Source organism: Galeopterus variegatus, unplaced genomic scaffold (genome assembly GCF_000696425.1).
Source record: "Galeopterus variegatus unplaced genomic scaffold, G_variegatus-3.0.2 Scaffold186, whole genome shotgun sequence".
Classification (NCBI taxonomy): Eukaryota; Metazoa; Chordata; class Mammalia; order Dermoptera; family Cynocephalidae; genus Galeopterus; species Galeopterus variegatus.
In genome coordinates, this window is record NW_007726297.1 from 750,875 (window position 1) to 772,682 (window position 21,808).

General features: G+C 38.1%; 1 protein-coding gene across 1 annotated transcript; it reads right to left on the minus strand.

Annotated features, from left to right (window-relative positions):
- Positions 1 to 338: 338 nt before the first annotated feature.
- GTSCR1 (Gilles de la Tourette syndrome chromosome region, candidate 1 (non-protein coding)) lies at positions 339 to 18,488 on the minus strand. The gene is given in 7 exon segments (XM_008564431.1): positions 339 to 480; positions 8,777 to 8,782; positions 9,404 to 9,536; positions 9,539 to 9,570; positions 17,056 to 17,226; positions 17,228 to 17,298; positions 18,432 to 18,488. Coding segments are annotated over 7 exon segments (612 nt in total).
- Positions 18,489 to 21,808: the final 3,320 nt, after the last annotated feature.

The following is a 21,808-nucleotide window of genomic DNA, read 5'->3' on the forward strand; positions in this document are numbered from 1 at the left end:
TCAGTTAGGGAAGGACCCACAGAAAATAACTCTTTTGACTTCATGGACTAGTGCTAAACAGGTCTAGGGTTTTACTGGTGATGGTGAAATTAGTGTCCCAGCACTTGTGGTGTCCACAGGCCAACTTTAAAAATCTTGTCTCTGCCTTTTACAGCAGGGTGACCAAAGATATATCACTTAAGCTCAGGTTTTTTTATTAGTAAAGTAGAGATATTGTTTTGTGCCTTACTTAGGTCTAAATATGTCACTTAAATGTTGATCATTGTCAGAATGAAACAAGTGTATGAAGCAGCTGTAAAGCACTGTAGGACACTGTATAAAGTAGTTATTTCTGTTGACTAGTCCACAGTACCACCTGCAGTAGAGATGTAGTGATGTTTCTCTATCCTGATTTGTTTCTCCTTGCTGGTACCCGTGGTTGGGGCAAAACCTGCAGTGGGTGAGGTCTTCACTGTGCTTCTCACCTGGATTTTGAAGATTCTGAAGTATAAAAATACTGTTTAGAAACAATGGACAGCTAATAAATTCCCTAAAGTAAGTTTACTTACATCACTGGAGGAAAGTGATGCCCAGTCCTGATCATTCTAGAAAAAGGGTCAGTAAAACTCAGTGATTAAGAAGGATTAGAAAACCTTTCCCTGTAGCCAAACTGGCTTACTCATGGTCTTTGAAAATAAACTGCATGCATGCCATTTCTGCTCTGGCCCTCACAGTTAACATTTCTCTTTTATTTTGTATAGAATTTCTTTCCTCTCTAGCCTTCCTTTTATTTAAAAACCCAGCTAAGTGTTGTCTTTTTAAAGAAGACTTCCTTGATTACCTCAGTTATATGGTAAGCACGATCCTTAGAAAGTCTTTGGTGAATGTGCAGTTTACTGGTTTGTATTGTTATTTACCATGCTGTGTGTATATATATGACTAATCTCTTAAAATGAACTGTGAACTCTGTGGGATGGAATATACGTTGTATGTCAAGTGTTAGAAAATAATACTGGAAATTGATGACATCAGAACGCTTAGACAAGTAAGAAGGGCTACTCAATCGGAACCATTTGGGAACAAAAATAGGTAATTGGCCAGAATAAGAAAGAGTTCAAAAACTCATTTACTTGATGGAAAAAAGTTTAAAAAATCAATTTAAAGTTTGGTGAATTTGAGATTAAGGAGGCAAAGTAGTGTCTAAAAACCATTGATGTAGGACCAAGAGTTTTTAAAGAAAAAGAATAAATTTAAGCTTCATATTTAAGAAGAGAAAAATGGAGGCAAAGTTAGACCCATTAAGAGATATCTAGTGGGTCTCTTTTAGCTGCCTTGACAATTATGTCCAATGCAACATAACTTTAGTATTTTCAAATAGAAAAACTACTGTAAAGCCTATCTTTTGCAAACCACATAGTGATCTTTCTTTACAAATTAATCTTCTTCCTACACAAAAATGTTCCCCTTTTCTGATGGCTGCATTTGAAGTGATCGTGTGAGGTCCCAGAGAGGAAGAAATGTGTGATGGCTGCATCATTTTATTTCATATTTAAATGAGTAGTCTCTTTCTTCTTATTTTCTTACTTCTTCTAGCCAAAGTCAAGATAATGTGGACCTCGAAAAGAACAGATGTTATTAGGATTAGCAGCTCCTGTTCTGAATGTTCTTAATGGGGTTAGTTCTTGCTTAGCATGTGTTCTTTTTATTTCTCTAAATTTTTAGGACAGTACTAAGACAGTATGCTTCTTCATGCTATAAAGACAAGTATCACATAAAAATGAAATTACTGACATTGTCCCATCTCTATCCTTTTAATATTATTTTCCTGTTTTAGGGTGACTTGTGATCTTCTTTTCTAGTAGAATTTTCCATTAGGTTGCATTTAGAAATAATAGTTTTTTCAGAACCCAGTCAAAATGATCATTGCTCACAGTCACTCATCTCAGGCCATGAGACATGAGACAGGAAGACATTGAAGGTAGGCAAATGGCTTCACAGACCATGAAACAATGTTCTATAACATTGGCAATTGTAGGCTCACCTTTTTAAGAATTATTAACAAAATTGAATAAAAGGAAAGAATGCTTATCTGTAGACTTCGTAGCTACTAGCCCAGTGTAACGTGGGAGACCCAAATCTGTGAGGGCACTTGCGTGGTGTGTGCCTCTTCTAAAGAACTCAGCCAGGGGTCCAACGGTAGAGACATTGGTTTGTTAGACTTACGAGAAGTGCTGACGGTTGCCAGTCAGTCAGATATCTGCGCTGCCACGGAGTACATACAACAGTTATATAGTGAACAGATTAGAGTAGGGATGTAAATCATTTTCAGGCTTACGTGCAGACCCTCACCCAGCTCACATAACTCAGAGCTCATGGGAGATCCGGCTGAGCAGATAAGTTAATCTACTCACTACTCTCCTGGTTCCAGAGTGCTAGTTCATTTACTTAGGGTCCCTCATCCCTCCAGCCTTCTGTGTGCTCTTAAAGGGGATGTGCCTTTCCTTGGGTAACTACCTTGGCCAGGGGTATTCTCCCAGGGTGAGGGGTACTCTGGTCTGCACAGGGAGTGGGGACTAGGGCTATGTCCAGCATTTAGCCTACACCCAGCTTTGGCATGCCACACTGCCAATCTCTCCTGCACTCATAATTTAAATGCAGTGACCTAGAAAGCAGACTTTCAAAGATCTGAATGTGATTTTTTAGATCAAATTCCTCATCCTTCTACCCTTGGTATCTGATCACTGTGGCCTACCTTTAGCAAGGATCCTGTCAAGTTGGTTTAGGCAGAATTCCCTTTACCCCTGATATTTCCTCTTAGTAATTTTCCATCCACTGACTCCCACCCTGCTCCTCGGCTATAAATTTCCACTTGTCCATTTGCTTTCAATGCTTTCACTGCTCTCTAGCCCTGGTTTTCTTTGACAGGCACTATTCCTATTTCTAGGATCTCCACTTAGAATATAAGTTTGGAAAAACAGTTGGCTCTTTTGTACTCTTTTCTTCCCATTTTTGAGAAAAAAATAATTAAGGATTTGCATCTAAAGTTTCCCTGAGAATAAGTATGATATTTACAGGGCTTTTAGTGTAAGACAGAGGAACAATAACACAAAGGAAAGAGAGAATATAAATGAGAAATTTATGGTCCAGCGGTGATTAATTTGTTTTACTTGGGATGTGTTGTTATTTGCTGAATTATGTCAGTCAAATTATTTTGTATACATTAATTTCATCTTTTGTAGTAAAATTTACTTATTCTGTGAAAAGAGAAGACTGGAAACTAAATGCTGCGACATTGGGGACTTTGTATTTTGGGTCACTTTTGCATACATGGCATCCAACCCAGCACCAGGCACAGAGTGTGCGATAGGCAATACTCATTGATTAAATTAATAAATGAAAATGGAACAAAGGTCCTATTTTGCAAGTACTTTAAAAAATAAAGTTGGTTAAACTAAGCTTTTAAAAGGAGGTTAATTCAAATGCTTTTTCACTTCTACTATTGTCTTAAGCAGAAAAATCACAAACAAGCATCAAAGGAAGCACCAAAGAAAAAGAAGAGTTAACAGCCTAAATGGACTTAAAGAGAGGTTGATACTGGCATGCATCCACTAGTCAAATGCTTTGGTTTGACTCTGTGTTTCATGCAATTTTATTTTACTGGTAGCAGTTTACCAAAGAAATGGAGACAAACACAATTAAAAGAATTCTTCTCTGAGTTGGTGAGAGCGTGTTAATTAGCCAGATAACAGCTACTTCTAGGAATTCAGTTGCTTTCCAACTCCTGCATAATATAGACCTAAAGGTGAAGGCATGAGTGTTTTACTCAGTTCTGCTCAGAATGACTGTGGCAGCTTCACTCAGGACTGTGGAATGGTCACTTACCTTCCTTTCATCATTGCTTTAACTTAATAAATACTGTTGTTTTCCTGGCCTGTAAAGAATTGTTTACTCTGTTGGTCCTTTTATCTAGACTGGTGCTGCCCAGTAGAACTTTCTGAGCTGATGGAAATGTTCTGTGTCTCCACTGCCCATTACCGTGGCCACAAGACACATGTGGCCTTTGAGCCCTTGAAGTGTGGCTAGTGCAACTGAGAAACTAGATTTTTAATTTAATTGAACTAATTGGCATTTAAATTTAAATAGCCAAATTAGCTGGTGGCTATCATATTGGACCGTGTGGCTCCAGACTGTAGTCCACAGTGTTCTGAAGTGGTAAGAACACAAGCTTTGAGGTCAGATAGAGTCAGTGTTTGAATCTAGTCCTGCTATTTACAGTCACAGGAACTTTCAAATCAGTGAACTCCTCTGAGCAAAATGGAGTTAATGCTACTTCAGGGGAGTAACGAATTAACTGATATATCAATATTGTTTATATACATATATACACGTATATGTTTGTGTGTGTATGTAAATATATATACAAGCATACTTCAAAATGTTTGTGCAAAAATAGAACTGAAAAATAATACGAAGCTTTTCATGAACTTTTTGAAGAACCTTCTTATAGTGTGTAGAAGAGTTACTGATGTATATTAGGCCAACAATGATCATTAAAGTTCTGTCACTCACTTTCTGGATATATTATAAATAAATAATAATTACAAATTGTTAAGGAATTACTTTGGGCCCGACACTCTGCTAAACAGTTTACATACTTTAAGGTTATTCAAAATGACCAAAAGCAATAGGTGATGGAGTCTGGATTTGAGCCCAAGGCTGAATCTAAAACCTACACGTTTATGTACCTGATAAATATGTATTTCATTACCTCAACTTCACCTTTTAGCTTGTGGAGTCTGGAGAAAATGGCTCATACTTCTGTTTCACCTCCCTTGGCAGAGTCCTTTGACTTTAACAGAAGCTCAACATGCGTGAATTTATTATTTGATTGGCTTATTTCCTACAGAATGCACTGATGACTGATAAGGAAGACAGCATGTTAGGGGTGGCAATTCATTCCCCAGAGAGACTCTGTACAAGTGTCTCCTTTTCACTTGCCTCAGAAGCTCAGAGAATCCCAGAGCGCTGGTGGACAGGGTGTTTTTATAGAGACGTGCTGGAAGATTGGAATCTAGACCTCAATACAATGATTCAAAGCATGCTGGCCAGAGACCAGTATGTGGACCTTACTCAAGAAAAGCCTCACGACATATTCAGAGTATCAACTTGCAAAAATCATTTCTGAATGCCAATATCATTGTCCGCTGACTTTGGCTACAGAGGTTTGTTGTTATTTTGTAAAAAAAAATAAATAAATAAATTTGGGGGGGTTTTTTTGGGTCACCTTTTTATTCCTGCTATAATAGTAACAGGGGCCCTGAATCAGAGAATGAGACCAAAAGACTCTGACAGTCACCACAGAATGGGAGAACTGGTCTGGTTCACTCAGAAGAAGCAAATGCTTTCCCCCTCACATGATGTTGGACGCAGCGACATAGTTTTTGATAAGCTCTGGCAAAGATAGGTGGGAGTCCATGTAGATGGAGGTTCTGGCTGTTGACATCACCTTATTTTGGGCTCCCTGTTAGGTGGGGACACCAGTGCCTACTCTAGTCAGTGCATGAAGTGTGAGGCTAATATACGACAGATAGGACTGTTCTTTGTAGATGGCAAGTCATTGTAGCCTGCCCCATCCTTTGCTGTGATCAGGGGGCAAATGAGCTTGGCTATAAGAACTTGCTCTAGATACTGCTCTGGGTCCTGTTCTGCTATTTGGGCTCCTATAGAAACCCCTACAAGTGTTTAGCTGAGGAAGAATACTCTCTTTGATAAGAACAACTTTAAAAGAAGTCAAACAGACCATATTTGGACTCCCTTCTTTTATCTTATTTCTCGACAACATGACACTGCTGTGGATGCTGGATACTTTATTGGTATGAGAATAAAAAGGGAGATTCTCAGTGCTGGTGAGACATTACTGTCAAAAACTGGAGGTGCCTCAAGAGGTGTGTGGTCCTCCTCTCAAAGTTGCATTAGTACAAATGGCTTAAGATCATTCTTCTGAAAACCTAATCATTATTTTTTGGCAGACATTCTCCAAATATAATTGGCTTATAGCTAAAATTCTTTATCACAGGTTAACTCATTTAGTTACTTGGGATTATATATTTTATCCAATTTACCTTGGAGGTACACCAAGAAGTTACCTTCAATAAAGTTAGATGTCCCTTGGGTGCAATACTGAAAAACTTTTAAATGGTTTAAATGGGTAATTTGCAACACCTGCTTTAAACATTTTCCAGGATAAAATACTTATTTATAAGCTCTATAGTGCAGAACTTTGAGACCTTTTGTTTGAGGAGATGTGGCACTGTTTGCTGAGAAAGCTTGACTCTTTCTGCTAACCTTCTCTTTATCTGCCTCCATGTATAAATTTCAGAGCTTTCCATTCAAGCAAAAATCCTTCACATTTATTAGAGGATTTAAATACTAGTCTTTTCCTTTCTTCATGCACAAAGTAAATCCATCTGTACTTAATTGACAGTATAGATTATCTGCAAGTTCTTTTCAATGTGCTTTAACTCTAGCTTAGCTATAGAAACTCAACCCAGACATTAATCTAGAACAGTTCTCCAAGATTACTTAAGAATATGCAATAATCTATTCTTCTTACTGTTCTAAATCTTACTCTTGGATCAAGTTATTCCACCAAAGAACCACATATTTACTTTTTTTTTAAAGAACCACATATTTAGATAATCAGACAACAGCTTTGGCCTTTTTTAAAAACTACGTTTACTGTTTTTCCTTGGTTTTAAGCACATGCCTGCATCAAGGGATATTGTCAGAGAGATGCTATGAGGACACTTGTTATAGGCTGGTGTCGTGGATGCCATGTTCCACTCACAGCATAAACACTTCTTCCTTCTTGATACTTGAGAAAAACTAAAATTTTTCTAATTTTTTTTCCCTTTTGACTATTGTTATTCTCGTAAGTCATTGTTTCCCATACTATGCTCTGCAGGACCCCTTTCTAAGCAAGGCCAGTAAGTGGTGCATGAAAAAAGCTTTCTGTGCCTTCTATGGTATTGGTCTTTTTGTATGTTCATCAGCACGTTGATGGCTGTGTGTATTTCTGCAGCTGAGAAGAAACAAACATCAGTTTTATTTTAATCCTGCATTTGCCAATATTTCTTACACTGTGTGTGTGTGTGTTGGGGGGTGTCCTTTCAATCAAGATTCAGCAGAACAGCATTAAGCAGATAACAGTTTGAGGAATGCTGTTGCAATTCCATGATTTTCCTCTTTACTTCATTTTGGTTACAGAGAGGCTTAGGGTGAAATTTGCAAAATTTTAAACATAAATTTTCCCACTTGTGGACTGGGCAAGGTAGCCACAGACTTCTTGTTAAAAATCCAAATTCCACTTCTTCCCACTCGCCTGTGAACGGTGGTGGGGCTTCTCCTGCTGGGCTCTCTGGCTTCATGAGAAGACAGAACTTTACAGTTTCTTTTTCTCAAAAACCAGGATGGCAGGCTCTGCCTTATTTTTCTCATTTATTTTAACTAATGCCCTCTTTTTATTCTAGGCATTTTACTGGATTATGTTTTACTTTCAGTTCTGTTCTTCCAGTGACCCACAGTGAAGACAGGTTCATAGATGTATCAACCAACATCACATTTTCTCTTGTTTCTATGGCTTTAATAGCCAGTCTCTTCTAATGAGCCCTACACTCTAAAGGGTCCTGGATTTTTAACACGTACTCTGATATTATAGCACACATCTTTTTATGACTCTTATTCCTGTCATCTTATTTTCTTGCCTTTGTTTTTCTTTTCTTTAAATTCCCAACTTATTTATTTATTATCCTGTTTTCCTATACATACCTCTGAAAGGTGGCTCAAGTCCTTCATGTAATGAGATGATGGCATAAATAACCAATCAATCATTTTTCATAATTAATGAAAAATAAATAGATTGTTCTCTTTCTAATACCTGAAGGAATATTATCGATGGATGAGGGGATGTCACCATTGCTGGGACATGAGTAGGAGTGTTGGTGGCTCACTTTTGGAGAATGGGAGATATTAGGCAAAGCTGGGTAAGCATAAGGCTCTTTGAAGAATAAAAAAGTGTTTTCTGGTCTGACCAACCTCAGCAGAAATCTTGACTCTGCCCATGTGTGGTTGTGCCATCTGGGCCAGAGCCACGAGGAAGAAATGTTGGCCATGCCACCTTTGACATCTTAGAATAAATTACGCACCTCCTTCCAAGGTGTGTGGGTTTGGATTCCTGACCTGCAGAAGCGTGCAGGCCCAAGCACCTGCCTGCATGCGCCGCCATGCCGTGTCCCTCGCTGGGCTCAGCTGCACGTGCAGCACTGGCTCCAGCTACTCTGCTATATTTTAGGAGGAATTCCTTGTGTACTTTATTGATCGAAAAATTCTTCTAATTGAAATCAAGTGACCTACACTCATCTTTTCTGCTTTCTAAACATCCTGGAATGACACAATGGAATGTGCTGAGAACAAACATTTAATTATTGATCAGGGCTCTGCCTCTGAACTGTTTGATTAAAAGAAACACCACAGACACGTTTCTGACCCAGATGCCCCATCCTTTCTTTTATGCTTCAATTTGTCAACATCCATTTGTCGTTTTCAAAACTGAAGTAGAGAGTTCCAGAAAAGTTTTACTCATCTTGCATTAGAATGAACACACCTCACTTATTGGATTGAGACTGCTTCCTGTCCCCTCCCTCACTCCTCCTAACATCACCACCAATTTAATACTTTCTGGAAGCATCTCTTTGATTACATTAGTCACATGATAGAACCTTTTGATGACTCCTGTTACCTACAGCTTAAAATCTAAGCACATTACTATTTTGGATTTCCAAGCCTCCACAATTTGGATTGTATTTTTATTTCTAGTCTTGTTTTCTATTAATACTATTTTTCATACACCATTTTCTTCAGTCACACTAACTTTTTAATTGTTTGCTTTAAGTTTTGCATTGAATGTGTTCCAGTACAGTTCCCCAATGTCCATGATAGTGGTAATAGCAGTGGCAGTAATATTAGAGCAGTAAAGAGAACAGCGACCACACTGAATTATTTGCATCACGTGCCTTTTTTCCCCCAACTTCCAAATATTTGTCTTTTATCTTCTTTCCACCCCTTTCTTCATCTCTCCTATCATCACCGCAGGGCCCTCTCAGATGTCTTCTCTCTGTTAAGCTTTCCGGACCACTGTGGCTAGAAGTAAGTATTCCTCTCTGAGCTACTATGATTCTCACTGTCTGTCCATTGGTGACCACACTTTTTGCGATTTCTGCAACTAGCGACCTTTTCTGCGTTTGTACAAGAGACTTATGTATATTCCTTTAATTCCAATAGCATCCTCTTCAAATCCTTTGTGGGATGTAGTTGGCTATATACAGAAAATTAAATTCTAGTATACTCAGTACATACATGCACACACATATGTAAATAAATAAGAGCAATAAACAAGAGGAACAAAAACACTTGCAAGCAGATGGCAAGTAGTGATTCCTCCCCTTCTGCCACGGAAGCCACTCGAAGGATTTCTCTCTTCTCTCTCCTTTCCCTCCCTCTCTTACTTGCAGAGCTCCATGTTGATGGGTTGTCCTGAATGAACACAGTAAAATGGGGACTGTGACCTGAGTTGTATTAATATAGTTCTAACTGACAATACTTCCAGCTTAATTTATTTTGTGAGCTTAACTTACAAGAGGCAATATTTGTGTTGATAAATTTATTTAATTGCAATTTTTTTTTTAATTTTAGAGGAGATATGGATTGATTCTTATGCTTTTTTATATGCTGTGGTACAGTCCTGCAAGCCTGAGCCTAATGATAACAGTAAAATCAATGGTGATAAAATAGGGATATAAACATGAAGGGTTTCATCTATTAGACACTTTGATCATTATGTTCAAATTACAACGAAATGAAGGGAGATCACTGTCCTCTAAGTTTAATTGTTTGGCTCATATTTTCTCTGAAAAGAGGCTGTGTGATTTTTCTGGTTGGAATGGTGTGGAGGAGTACCTGGCACCGAGTGTGGTGTAGCCCCTGAGGGACTGGCTGCCTCAGCAGAATGCTCTGTCCCCAGCTGCAGCTACACCTGCACATCATCAATTTGGGGGAAATGTGGATCTCACCTTGGGATTTAGCCTACTTTTGGTTTATAGGAAATTTCTAAATGGAATTATTAAAGTGAGCATTGCCTAATTATAATAACATGTTTATTTTCCTTGATCCTCTTTGTTTTTGACTCATTTTTATTTATTTTTTATTATTTAGAGAAGCTTGATTGGCAATTATTAAGTGCCGTGTGTGTTGTGTGTGCCTGTGATTCTGACTGAGGTTAAAAAATCATTTGCATATGCCCACAGGCCATTGGTGAAATAAGAGCATAGAAAGCAATCCATCAATGCTTTGCCAGGATCCCGTTTTCTTTAGTTAGATGGGATGGTTGAATCAGGGTGCATCACACTCTGGTGCTTTCTGAAATTTTACTGCACCACCTGCAGCCTGTCCTTATGCACCCGAACACTTTCAGAAGCAGTGATTTCTGTCTGTCATTCCCTGCACCATGCTGGATTCATGCTGTGCCATTGCAGTTAGTCTTAAGGGAGGAGCAAATCAATGGGGTTTAGACAGAGGCTCAGTTTAGCCCTGGAATGTGGGGAAAAAGAGTCTGCAAAAATTTTTTCATATACTTCCTCTTTATTGTTATATAATTTAAGTCATCCATTTAGTGCATCTTATGGAGATTACTTTAATGGTACTGAGTTTTTGAGGTGTGGACACTCTGAGCATTTCTTTAGTGGGTAGACAGCAGGTTTATTTATTTATTTGATTTTTCTTCTCTTTTTTCAGACTTCATGATTAGCCTGAAAGTAATTGATGAGAAACCAACTCCAGAATTCTTGAACTAATTTCCATGGAGGATATATGCAAGACCAATGAATATCTCCATAGTTTTTTATGTGTCATGATTATTATTTTATTATTTTTCTCCTTTGTGAAAGATTTCAGTTTCCTTTGAATCCCTGAATGGACTTGTGTGTTTTTTTAAGGGAAGAAAACAACTTGAAGTGTGAAATGTAATGTGTGGGATGTTGAAAATAATTGAAGAAGAAATTAGGAATAGTAAAACAAGAAGGAAGTAATGTACATTGCAGAATAGAACACACACACACACACACACACACGCGCACATACACAGATTTTAAAAGCAGCCTTGAGAGAAGGAAGGATGACCTAGATGTGAAAATAGTAAAACAAGAAGGAAGTAATGTACATTGCAGAATAGAACACACACACACACACACACGCGCGCGCATGCACACACGCACACACACACACACACACGCGCACATACACAGATTTTAAAAGCAGCCTTGAGAGAAGGAAGGATGACCTAGATGTGAATATTGGAGTCCTAAAGGAGAGAGTTAAAGTGCTTTGCTGTATTTGGCATGAGGTTAAAGAGGGAGAAATTATATATACACCAGATACAACGGGGAAGGAGTTAGGAGAGGAATAACACTGAGTTCTCTTCCTCAGAAATGCCAGGCTAAGTGTTAATTTGGGTTATCTAAAACTTTCTCTCTTAAGTATCAAGTAATGTTGGCATAATCAGGCATGATTAAGCAGGGATGCTAGAAAAATTATTCATTGCTTCTTTCAAGAAGAATCCACAACACTGAGCCTTCCTTGCTTCTTGTGTTGCCCTAGTGCACATCTGGACAGTTTCTTCCCATGAGAACAAGTATTGCTGTTAAGGGGAATCTTAAAACTCTGTCTCGCATTTCCCTGTAGATGGACTCATGTGTGGATAACACAGCTTTCTCCCTCCACCCACCTACTCATGTCTCTTCTTTGAGTGTGAGAAGGGGGAATGGGCCAAGCTTGGCTCACCTCGATAACTTCCTTTTTCTCTCTCTCCTAGGGTTGCCTTCCTGCCCAGAGCATGACTTCTCATCTGCTTTCTGGAGCCAGATCGCTCAAGTTCAAATTTTACTTCTGCTAATGGCTAACTGTAATCTTGGGGAAGTTTCTCAATGTTTTGGTGTCACACTTTGTTCTTGTCTTGTCTTTTAGTTTGAAAATACTTGGGATTGCCTCCTTGGCTATTGTGTGGAAAATCCTTTAATTAGTTGAAGATAATGGAGAATTTCTAGAGATAAACAGATTAAACACAGCACATACTATCCCTCACATACAAAGATAAATAGCTAACACATCCAGGAATGTTAGAGGGGTTATATTAACAGATAGGGGTGTTGCATATACCAAAAGGTGCCTGGAACCTAAAAGACACTTGATAAATATTTGTGGAATAAAGCCCTTATTGAATAAATGAATGCAAATTTTGAAATCTCTTCAGATTGTTATGCTAAATACCCTTTTCCCTCTCCTGCTACAACACACATGCAAACACACACACACACCCCACATTCATGCATATGTGCACAGCATCTGTCGAGAGTCATTGTGAGAATCTTACCTCTTTGGAGCTGTTTCTTATTAAATCATTTATGGCACATATGCTTTCTAAAGACAGCAGGCTAGTAGAGTCTTTTTCCTCTTTACAAGCATTGTTAAGAATATAGTTAATTTGCACTTTTTTTTATTAACACATAATAATTGTACATATTTATGGGAACAGTGTAATGTTTCGATACATGTATACAATGTGTAATGATCAAATAAGGGTAATTATCATATCTTTTACCTCAGATATTTATCATTTCTTTGTGGTGAGAACTTTTAAAATCCTCTCTTCTAGCTATTTTGAAATGTACGATATATTATTGTTAACAATAGCCACCCTGCTGTGCAATGGAACACTAAAACTTGTTCCTCCTATCCAACAATAACTTTTACCCTTTGACCACCCTCTCCCCGTCCTCCTACCCCACCCTTCCCAGTCTCTGGTAACCACTATTCTACTCTCTACTTCTATGAGAACAACTTTTTTAGATTCCACATATGAGTGAGATCACATAATATTTGTCTTTGTATATCTGGCTTATTTCACTTAATGTAATGTCCTCCAGCCTCATCCATGTTGCTGCCAATGACGGGATTCCATTATTTTCTATGGGTAAATAGTATTCCATTGTGTAAATACACCACATTTTCTCTATTCATGCAGCCATTTATGAATGCTTAGGTTGCTTTCATCTTTTGGCTATTGTGAATAGTGCTGCAACAAACATGGGTGTGCAGATATCTCTTTGACATACTGATTTCAATTGTTTGGGGTATATATCCAGTAGTGGGTTTGCTGGATCAAATGGCAGTTGTATTTTTTTTTTTGAGGAACCTCCATACCATTTTCCATAATGACTGTACTAATGTACATTTCCACCAACAGTGTGTAAGCATTCCCCTTTTCCTACATCCTTAGCAGCATTTGTTATTTTTTGTCTTTTTGATAATAGCCATTTTAACTGTGGTGAGATGATATCTCATAATGATTTTGATTTACAGCTCCTTGATGATTAGTGATGTTGAGCTTTTCTTAATATACCTGTTGGGCATTCCTATGGTCTTTTTTTTGAGAATTTTTTTAAAAATCGTTTGTACAAGCCACTAGCATTTTGTGAATTGTATTTGACAGGTCACACTACTTGCTTCATAATCAAAATATAGTGTAGTTAATAGGTGGCAGTGTCTTACACGATCACTATTTGAGTCGTAAATCCCTAAGGGAAGGATGGCTTGTGGGAAGTGCTGTCTCATATGGTAGAGTGAAGGTGGGGACACAGACTTGGTTTCCTATGTCCACTATGACTATGGATTTTTAAAAGTTTCAAATTCAAAATCTAAGTTGCCATTCATTTTATTATCATGAATATAGAATTTTGTAGCTAGATATATGTAAATATAGATTTCTAGAATATCTTCACCTAAAATAATTATTAGCAAGCATCATACCTATCATTTAGGTCCATGTTGGAGAAACCTAGATAATGGCTTTAAAAGATTAAAAACTCATTACGCATTTTCTTTACACCTTTCATTTAGTTTTAAAAATATGGAGCATGACAGAGATTTCCGACTTGGATATTATGTCAAACAATGACATAATAGCCTTTAAGTAGTTGAGGAAAATGGGGGATTTTAGAGGGTTGAACTCAAAACAATATAGGCAGGGAGCTGATAGGCTTGGGTTAAAAATTCCAGGTTATTTATATGTTGCTTATAATTATATAATTTGATAACTGTAAAAAGTAATGGTCTGATTTATGTTATAATTGAAAAGTATATAAAATTTACAGTCTATTCCTCCTAGATGGAAAGCCAGTGCCATATATTTTTTATCATCCCCAGAGACAAACTTAATCCATGGCACCGTAATGACCTCCATTTCCAGGGACTCACTGTGCTCCAGGTACTAGGCAGGTGCCTGGCAAGCAGTAGTTGATTAATTCTCACAATGACTTCATGTGACAGATAATATGTTGGCCCTGGTTTTTCAAATGGAAGAAAAATAAGCAATTAGTAAATAAATTAGAAAGCATGACCTCTCCAATATAAAGAAATAAACTTTATTAAATGTTTTGTCGCACTACATCCATGACATTTGGGAAGAAAATTTTACAAGGATTTTGGAAGTCCCCAAATTTGCATGTATATCCCCATAAAATAAACATGCAATGGTTTTGAGAACAGCAAAATCCACTTGGGAGACACAGACTGGGAGGTGGGCCTGGTTCACCCCCTAAATGGCCCACCCATGTTTACGTACCTGCATATACCACTCATAGGGTTGTGATTCTAGGTAGAAAATGTGACAGACCAGAAATGTGAGAAGACAAGGTCTTTCTTGGGGGCTTGAGGAGCTGAAATTACAGATATGCAATTTAATAAGGCCCATGTATAATCTCTTTACTCATTTGTTTTTATGTATTTGAGAAATGTACCATATACAGATTTGTATCTGGTGTTTTCCATTGACATTATATGTGTTTCCCACATCATTGGAAGAATTAAAGTTCTTCTGTCATAAAGAAGAAAAATGAAAATTCTTTATAACTTTGACTAGATATTTTGTTAAGGAATTATTACTTTTTAGGTGTAATAGTGGTATTACTCATAAGGGTAATATTCTACAAGTCCTTATCTTGGAAAGCATACATACCAAAGAACTTACAGATGCAATGACATGATGTTAGGGTTTTGCTTTAAGATATGTGTCTGAGGGGGGTGGAGTAAATGGAGTAGGAGTAAAGTAAGTTTGGTAATGTGTTCGTAGTCATCAGCGCTAGATGATAGGAATTTGGAAATTTATTATACTATTCTCTGTACTTTGCACATACTTAAACATTTCCATGATAAAAAGTTAAAATTCTTTATAAGTTGAGTTTCTGATAGCTTTATGATGTTCACAGTATGGATATATATTAACTTATTTAATCATTTACAGTTTGGGGACATTTTACAATTTTTCTTGTTTTTCAACATTATATAAGATATAGTAATCAACATTCTTTGTGCATAAAATTTTATACACATTTAAAATTTTTTCCTTAGGAGAGATTTCGAGGTGTAATATTACTTCACCAATGAGTGTAATTATGTAAAAGTGTTACACCAGTTGTTTTTTAGGGAGACTGGATATATTTGCCACTCTCTTGAGAGTGCCAGCCCTGCCTCATACGGTTAGCACTGCCTGTCACCCTTTAACAATATATCCTAAATTGATACATCATTTTATTAAAAATGCTAGAAGAGTAGATGCTTCTTGGAATGCACAAAAAATATGCTGGTTGTAGAAAATTTGGAAAGCACGGAAACTTCCCAACTCTAGAAGAAAACCACTGTTGAAATGTGGGTGTTTCATAACAATCTTTTTGCAAAATATTTTGAAATATCCTCTGCTGTTCAGTTATGATGATAGCTGGAGGCATCATACAACTTTATTTTGTAACATGTTTTTCAGTGCAGATGTGAAAAGTTTTACATCTATTATTTAGTACTGCAATGTCAAATAAAGTTAGTTAGACAGAAGTTCCAGAAGAAAAGATACATTGGAAAAAGACAAGTGCCCGAGATGGAAAGTGACATAAGGAAAACTTTCCACATTGCAGCAGTTGTAAGAGCATCAGGCTTTCTAAATAAGCTTTCAGATGCATGCCCTCACTTTCTCGTCATTACACCCAAATGAAGATCTTATTAGAAATTTACAGATAGGGACACTAAGGCCTTGGAGATACAAGATTCTTCAGAAAATGGCCACAACTTCCTAATTTCACTGTAGACCATGTCCCTCCCTCCCCTCTGGCTGTCACAGGGTGTTCTTGGTCTTTCTATATCTTGCACTTTCTTGAGAGATCACTGTGGAATCTGTTGACCCCTCTTTTTGAGATACTGGTTTTTTTTCCTATTTAAAAAAACTATCAAGGTGATACATGCTTTTGGGAAAAAATATTCTAACAGAACCAAAGAGTATAATTAAAACATAGTTTATACTCAGTTTTACATACTATTTTCCCTTCACATTACACTATGAATAAATTGTTTGTATCCTTAAAATGGTTGTAAGTACCACTATTATGGTTGCAAGGGGTGTAGCCACATTGCAGGAGTATACTTCCATTGATTTAATGCTCCACTGTAACCTCTAATTGGGCTGCTGCCTTGGCTGACCTATGCTGCCCGCGGGAGAGCAGCTAAATGGTTGTAAGTACCACTATTATGGTTGCAAGGGGTGTAGCCACATTGCAGGAGTATACTGCCATTGATTTAATGCTCCACTGTAACCTCTAATTGGGCTGCTGCCTTGGCTGACCTATGCTGCCCGTGGGAGAGCAGCCCCATTGATTTAATGCTCCACTGTAACCTCTAATTGGGCTGCTGCCTTGGCTGACCTATGCTGCCCGCGGGAGAGCAGCTGCTGCCTCAGAAGCCCCTGCTCTCCCCCTGGCTTCCTCCTGCAGCCAGTCTAACTAGCTAGGCATGCTGACTTTCTGAGGTTTTTTCTTCCCCATTCCTTCAAGATTTGGATAAAATGACACACCATGGCTTGGGGCCTGGCTCACCCAATAATGAGGCTGGAAGTCACGAGCTGGAGCAATGAGTGAATTAACTCACTGTGGGAGAGATTTCTGACCAATGAGAACAAAAGATCTTGGAAGAGCTGGGCAGATCCATTCCCAATCCTCACTCCCATGGACCGTGTGAAGCATGATGTCCTGTGTGCTTGTACAGCTTCTCTGAGATGTCCTCATGGCCACATGGTGCACCCACCAAAGGACCCACCTTGAAGCTGTGGCCAGGATACACCACTTTGCTTTGCTTTTCATCCTTCCCTCTTTTGCTCTCTCCCTCACCCTCCTGCCATTGGATTGCATTTCCTTAAATAAAGCATCAGCATTTAGTCATTGCCTCAGACCTGGTTTTCTAGGGAACCTGAGCTCAGGCAGAGCAGTAGCTAGGTGAAGAGGGAGGTAAAGTGTTCCAGGAGTCACAGAATGTGCAAAAGCTTGGTGTGGGGAGGGAGCATGATAGGTTAAAAGTAAGTGGGAAATGTGCTGGAGAAAGAAAGAGGAGAGGTGCACACTGTGGACTAGCTGGGATGAAGCGTGGAAGGTGGTGTAGACACAGGAAGCAGTCTTGTTTTGATTCCAAGAGTTTTAGGGAGGGTGGAGGGGGGATGGGAATGGGGTAGTGAAGTCAGATTTGAGTTTTGAAAAGGTTGCTCTGGCTGTTCAGGGGAGAACAGATCACATGAGGAAGGCTCGCAGTGTGGATGTTGGTTGATCAGCTGGGAAGTGATGGCCTAATACAGGGGAAAGGTGACCTTAGCTTGGACTACTGTGGTGATAATGGAAATGGAGAAAAATGGGCAGATGTGAGAGATATTTAAGAGGTAAAATGGGTAAAACTGATAATGCCTGGGCAGTGGGGGAGTCTTAGATGAGTCCTCAGTCTCGAGATTGAGCTTCTTATATTGGGTGCTGGTGGCATTCACAGAGACAGGAAACACCAGGAGAAGAAGAGGTGCGGGAAGATCTAAAGTTTGGTTATGGAAATACTCTGTCCCGTGAACAGGTGATATTCAGTTCCCCCTCACAGGAGAGACCTGGGCTGAGCAGCGTTTGTCATGTACCTGGTCTAACTGCCCCATGAAGTTCCCTGAAGCTGGAAGAGTGAATGGAAGGTAAGGAGAGCAAGCGGGCTTTACCCTCTTGGGATTTCATGTGACCAAACGACTGCGAGTATGAACTGGGTTTTGCCTTTTGCTCAGTGTATCTGAGTAACAGAAGAAATTTCCCCCTCCCCCGCTTATATCTGAAACTGAATTATACACTAATGAGTACATGTCTGGACCAAATTATGTCTAGAATGCATTTTTCCAATGTGAGCCTTCTGGGCTAAGAATCAATCTTCCCTGATTATTAGTGGGCTATTTTATTTTCCAAATAATTGGAGTCATACTGCAGTTCTTGCAGTGACACTCCACTCACCAGCACTGGGTATCTCCGCCCTTGATCACACTGGTTTCTGGAAATTATCTCCTTCATTTGTAAAGCATTTGTTGAGTGTTTATTATGAATGAGGCACTAAATAGGGCACGACATAAAGAAGACATGGGTCCTGCCCATTAGTTTTTAGTAAGATAAGATGTTGTATTGTCCTTGATCACAGTGATTAATGGAAGAGCACATGTGCAGGTCTCAATCTCCTATCTGTTATCTCCTATCTCCTATCTGTTGCAGGCATAGAACAGATTTAGAAGAATGGGTGGCACATAATTTTGAATGCCTCATAAAATAGCACCCACACTGTCGTTAATAGGATGGAGCATGGCCAGGTGCAAAGAAGATGCATGTGGCTGACTGTTTTCCTGTAGATTGTAGCATCTGTGTTTCCAAACTACATGAGTTACACTAACTTTTAAGAAGATGACATTTCTGAGAACAAGCTGGGCATTGGTCATGGATTATGTTTAAAACTGAAGCATTATTTTCTCTATAGTTAGGAGAAATTCTCTCAGACGCCTGTGAATTGTATTCCAATACTTGTTTTTCCATGCGATTTAGATTTTGTTTTTGCAGATATGTTGACCGGAAAGTGGGACTTAGCATATCATAGCCAGGCATATTATTGAGGCTATCTTAAAGCTTCATTCTCAATAATTTTTATTTTATATATTATTCATGATGATGTAATCAATAGCATTTCATATTCCACAAAGTAAATTAGCTGAACTAGAAGATCGAAACTGTACATTATTAGTGTATTCTTTGAGTATTTAGAATCTTAAAAAACAGCAGAACATGGGAGGTTGTTACTGACTTGGCAATCTTTTTTTCAGCCTCTTTAACAGGTAGCTTTGGCTCTCTTGCCAAAGTTTGGTTTTGGAAATACTATGGCTCTCTTGCTTTACCTGTTTTTAAGAATGAAGGCTCATGTGAACAGTGACAGTGATGTATTTTCTCACATAGTCATTATCAATACCTATTATATTTTATGTTTCTTCATTATTTGCAACTGTTATAATGGCCACTCCCCATAGCCAGAATATCCACAGCAGCATACTTAATAATTTAAAGTGGTGTTTCTTTCTTTAGCTGTGACTATTAACTTTACACCCATTTTGAATAAAGGGATTTGGGAATATTCTGTAAAGATGTCTTTTTGTGTTTTACAGCCCTAACACTGTTTTCTGCAAGATTTTGTAGTATAAAAGAACTTCCTTTCACTGACAGATTTTCCTCTCTTAAAAATCTGAAGGACTGCTGTTATTGCAAGTCAAAATATAACATGAGAATGATCAAAGGTTATGACTTATCATCTTCTGTTACTCATAAAAAATAATAAAAAATGTGAAAGATGCATGTATCTTTTAATCAGTTAATTACATTAAGATATTCTCATAACAATGAATCATTTTGCTAGAAGTGATACAGCATGTATTCCCTTTATCTTAGATTGCATTTGGTCTTTGAAATAAGGTTCTAGGTGTGAATCGAATTTTTGAGGGGATGGAGTTTCCTCTAAACGTTATCTGTTTCAATCACATTTAAAGCATTTGTTGAGTGTTAATCATGAGTGAGGCACTAGGTAGGACACAACACGAATCAATATGGGTCCTGCTCGTTGGATTCTCAGCAGGATAAGGTATTGTAGGCTTCCTCCTGCACCACATTTAGCATATATTTACAGTGAGTAAACTTGATCACAGTAAGCTGTTCCTGCAAGCTTGCAGAGAATTGATTTGCAAATTATGTTATGCAGGGGATACCTAAAAGCCTTAGTACCAATTTTAATATGTAGCAGAAAAGTATTACTTGCACTAACAAAGTTTTATTAGTTGTATTTCAACACATATAGACCTTGGCTTGCATGGGCCCTGTGCAAATAATTGGAACTAAATATCTAAGCATTAGGAAGACTTCTGGAATTAGAATTTTCGTTAGTCTATGAATTGTGTCAACTGAAGTTCCTCCTTCGAATATCCACTGGACATTTTGGGGTGTGCCTTTAAGGTGAAAGAAAGAGAACAGTTTGTTTTCTTTTTAATTGAACACCTATGCATCTGGCAGATATGTGTTTTATATACTTTTCTACTAATCTTGTGAGCTGGGTAACATTTTCTCCATTTCAGATGAAGAAACTGAGGCTCAGGGTGGCCAAATACTCTTCTTGACATTGCTTGGGTGAACTTGAGAATGACCCATGTCAGATGGGGAAGAGTGGCCATTTTCAGAGTGAGGAAGGTGCACTGGACAGAGAACCCTGGGTGTCCAATATTGTGTTCTGCATTTTACAACAAATGTACTAAGTGCATACTGAATACAATGCAATCTAAAACTGAACTCGTTACAATTCCCTCTCAACTTGTTCTTCCTCTATACTCCGTGTCTCCACTGAATATCATCTACGTGTCCTCTAATCAAGAAACAAATATTATTAGCATCGTATCTATCTGCTATTTATTCAGTACCTAACAGGGGCCAGGCATGTTATATCTATTACTGAATTTAATCTTCACAAATACTGAACATGCCCATTTATTCCTATTTTATATTTTATGAAACTCAGGTTCAGGGAAGAAAAAATCATTTGTTCAAAACCTCAGAACTAGTGAGCAGAAAGGCCATGACTCAAACTTGGGTGCACCTGACCCAAAGCCCAAGCTTTTTCTGGTGCAGTAATTGCTTCTCATCTGGTCACAAATTATTTTCATTTGATCTTCCAAATATCTATTTTCTTTTTCTATTTGTATTGCAATTGTCTTGGTTCTGCATCATCTCTCCCTTGGTGAAGTATGTTACTCAATTTCTAACTGGCTTCCAGTCTCCAGTTCCTCCTGCATGTCTGCTGTTCACCTTTTGTGATTTATCACTTACAACTCGCAGATGGCGTTGTGTTAGGATGTATTCTACACTCTGGCAAAGAAAAAGCATATTCGAATGAAGGTGTGGGGTGGTTTGAGAAATTTCACTTGGATAAAGTTATATTTCATACATGTAAAATCTTACATGATTTCATAATGCAAGTGAAATAAATACTAAATGCAAAATAAAAACAAATGAAGGAATGCTGGAAAAATTTTCATGGCAAGTGGAAATATGCTGACTATAGAATGAGGAAGTATTTGACATAAGCTGTACTATTATAAAGACTGTGACATCTTTGTTAATTATGGATAATCGTATCAGACATGTGAGAAAAGGCAGATACTGTTGGCCTTTAGGCTATCTGCCCAATATTTAATGTTTTTAATTTTAATATTTAATGGTTTTTCTTGCTAAAAAGGCTCCAGTTTTGTTTATGTGGAAAAGTGTTTAACTTTGGTGGATAGCTCATGGTTGGTCTCAGCCAATGATAGCAATTC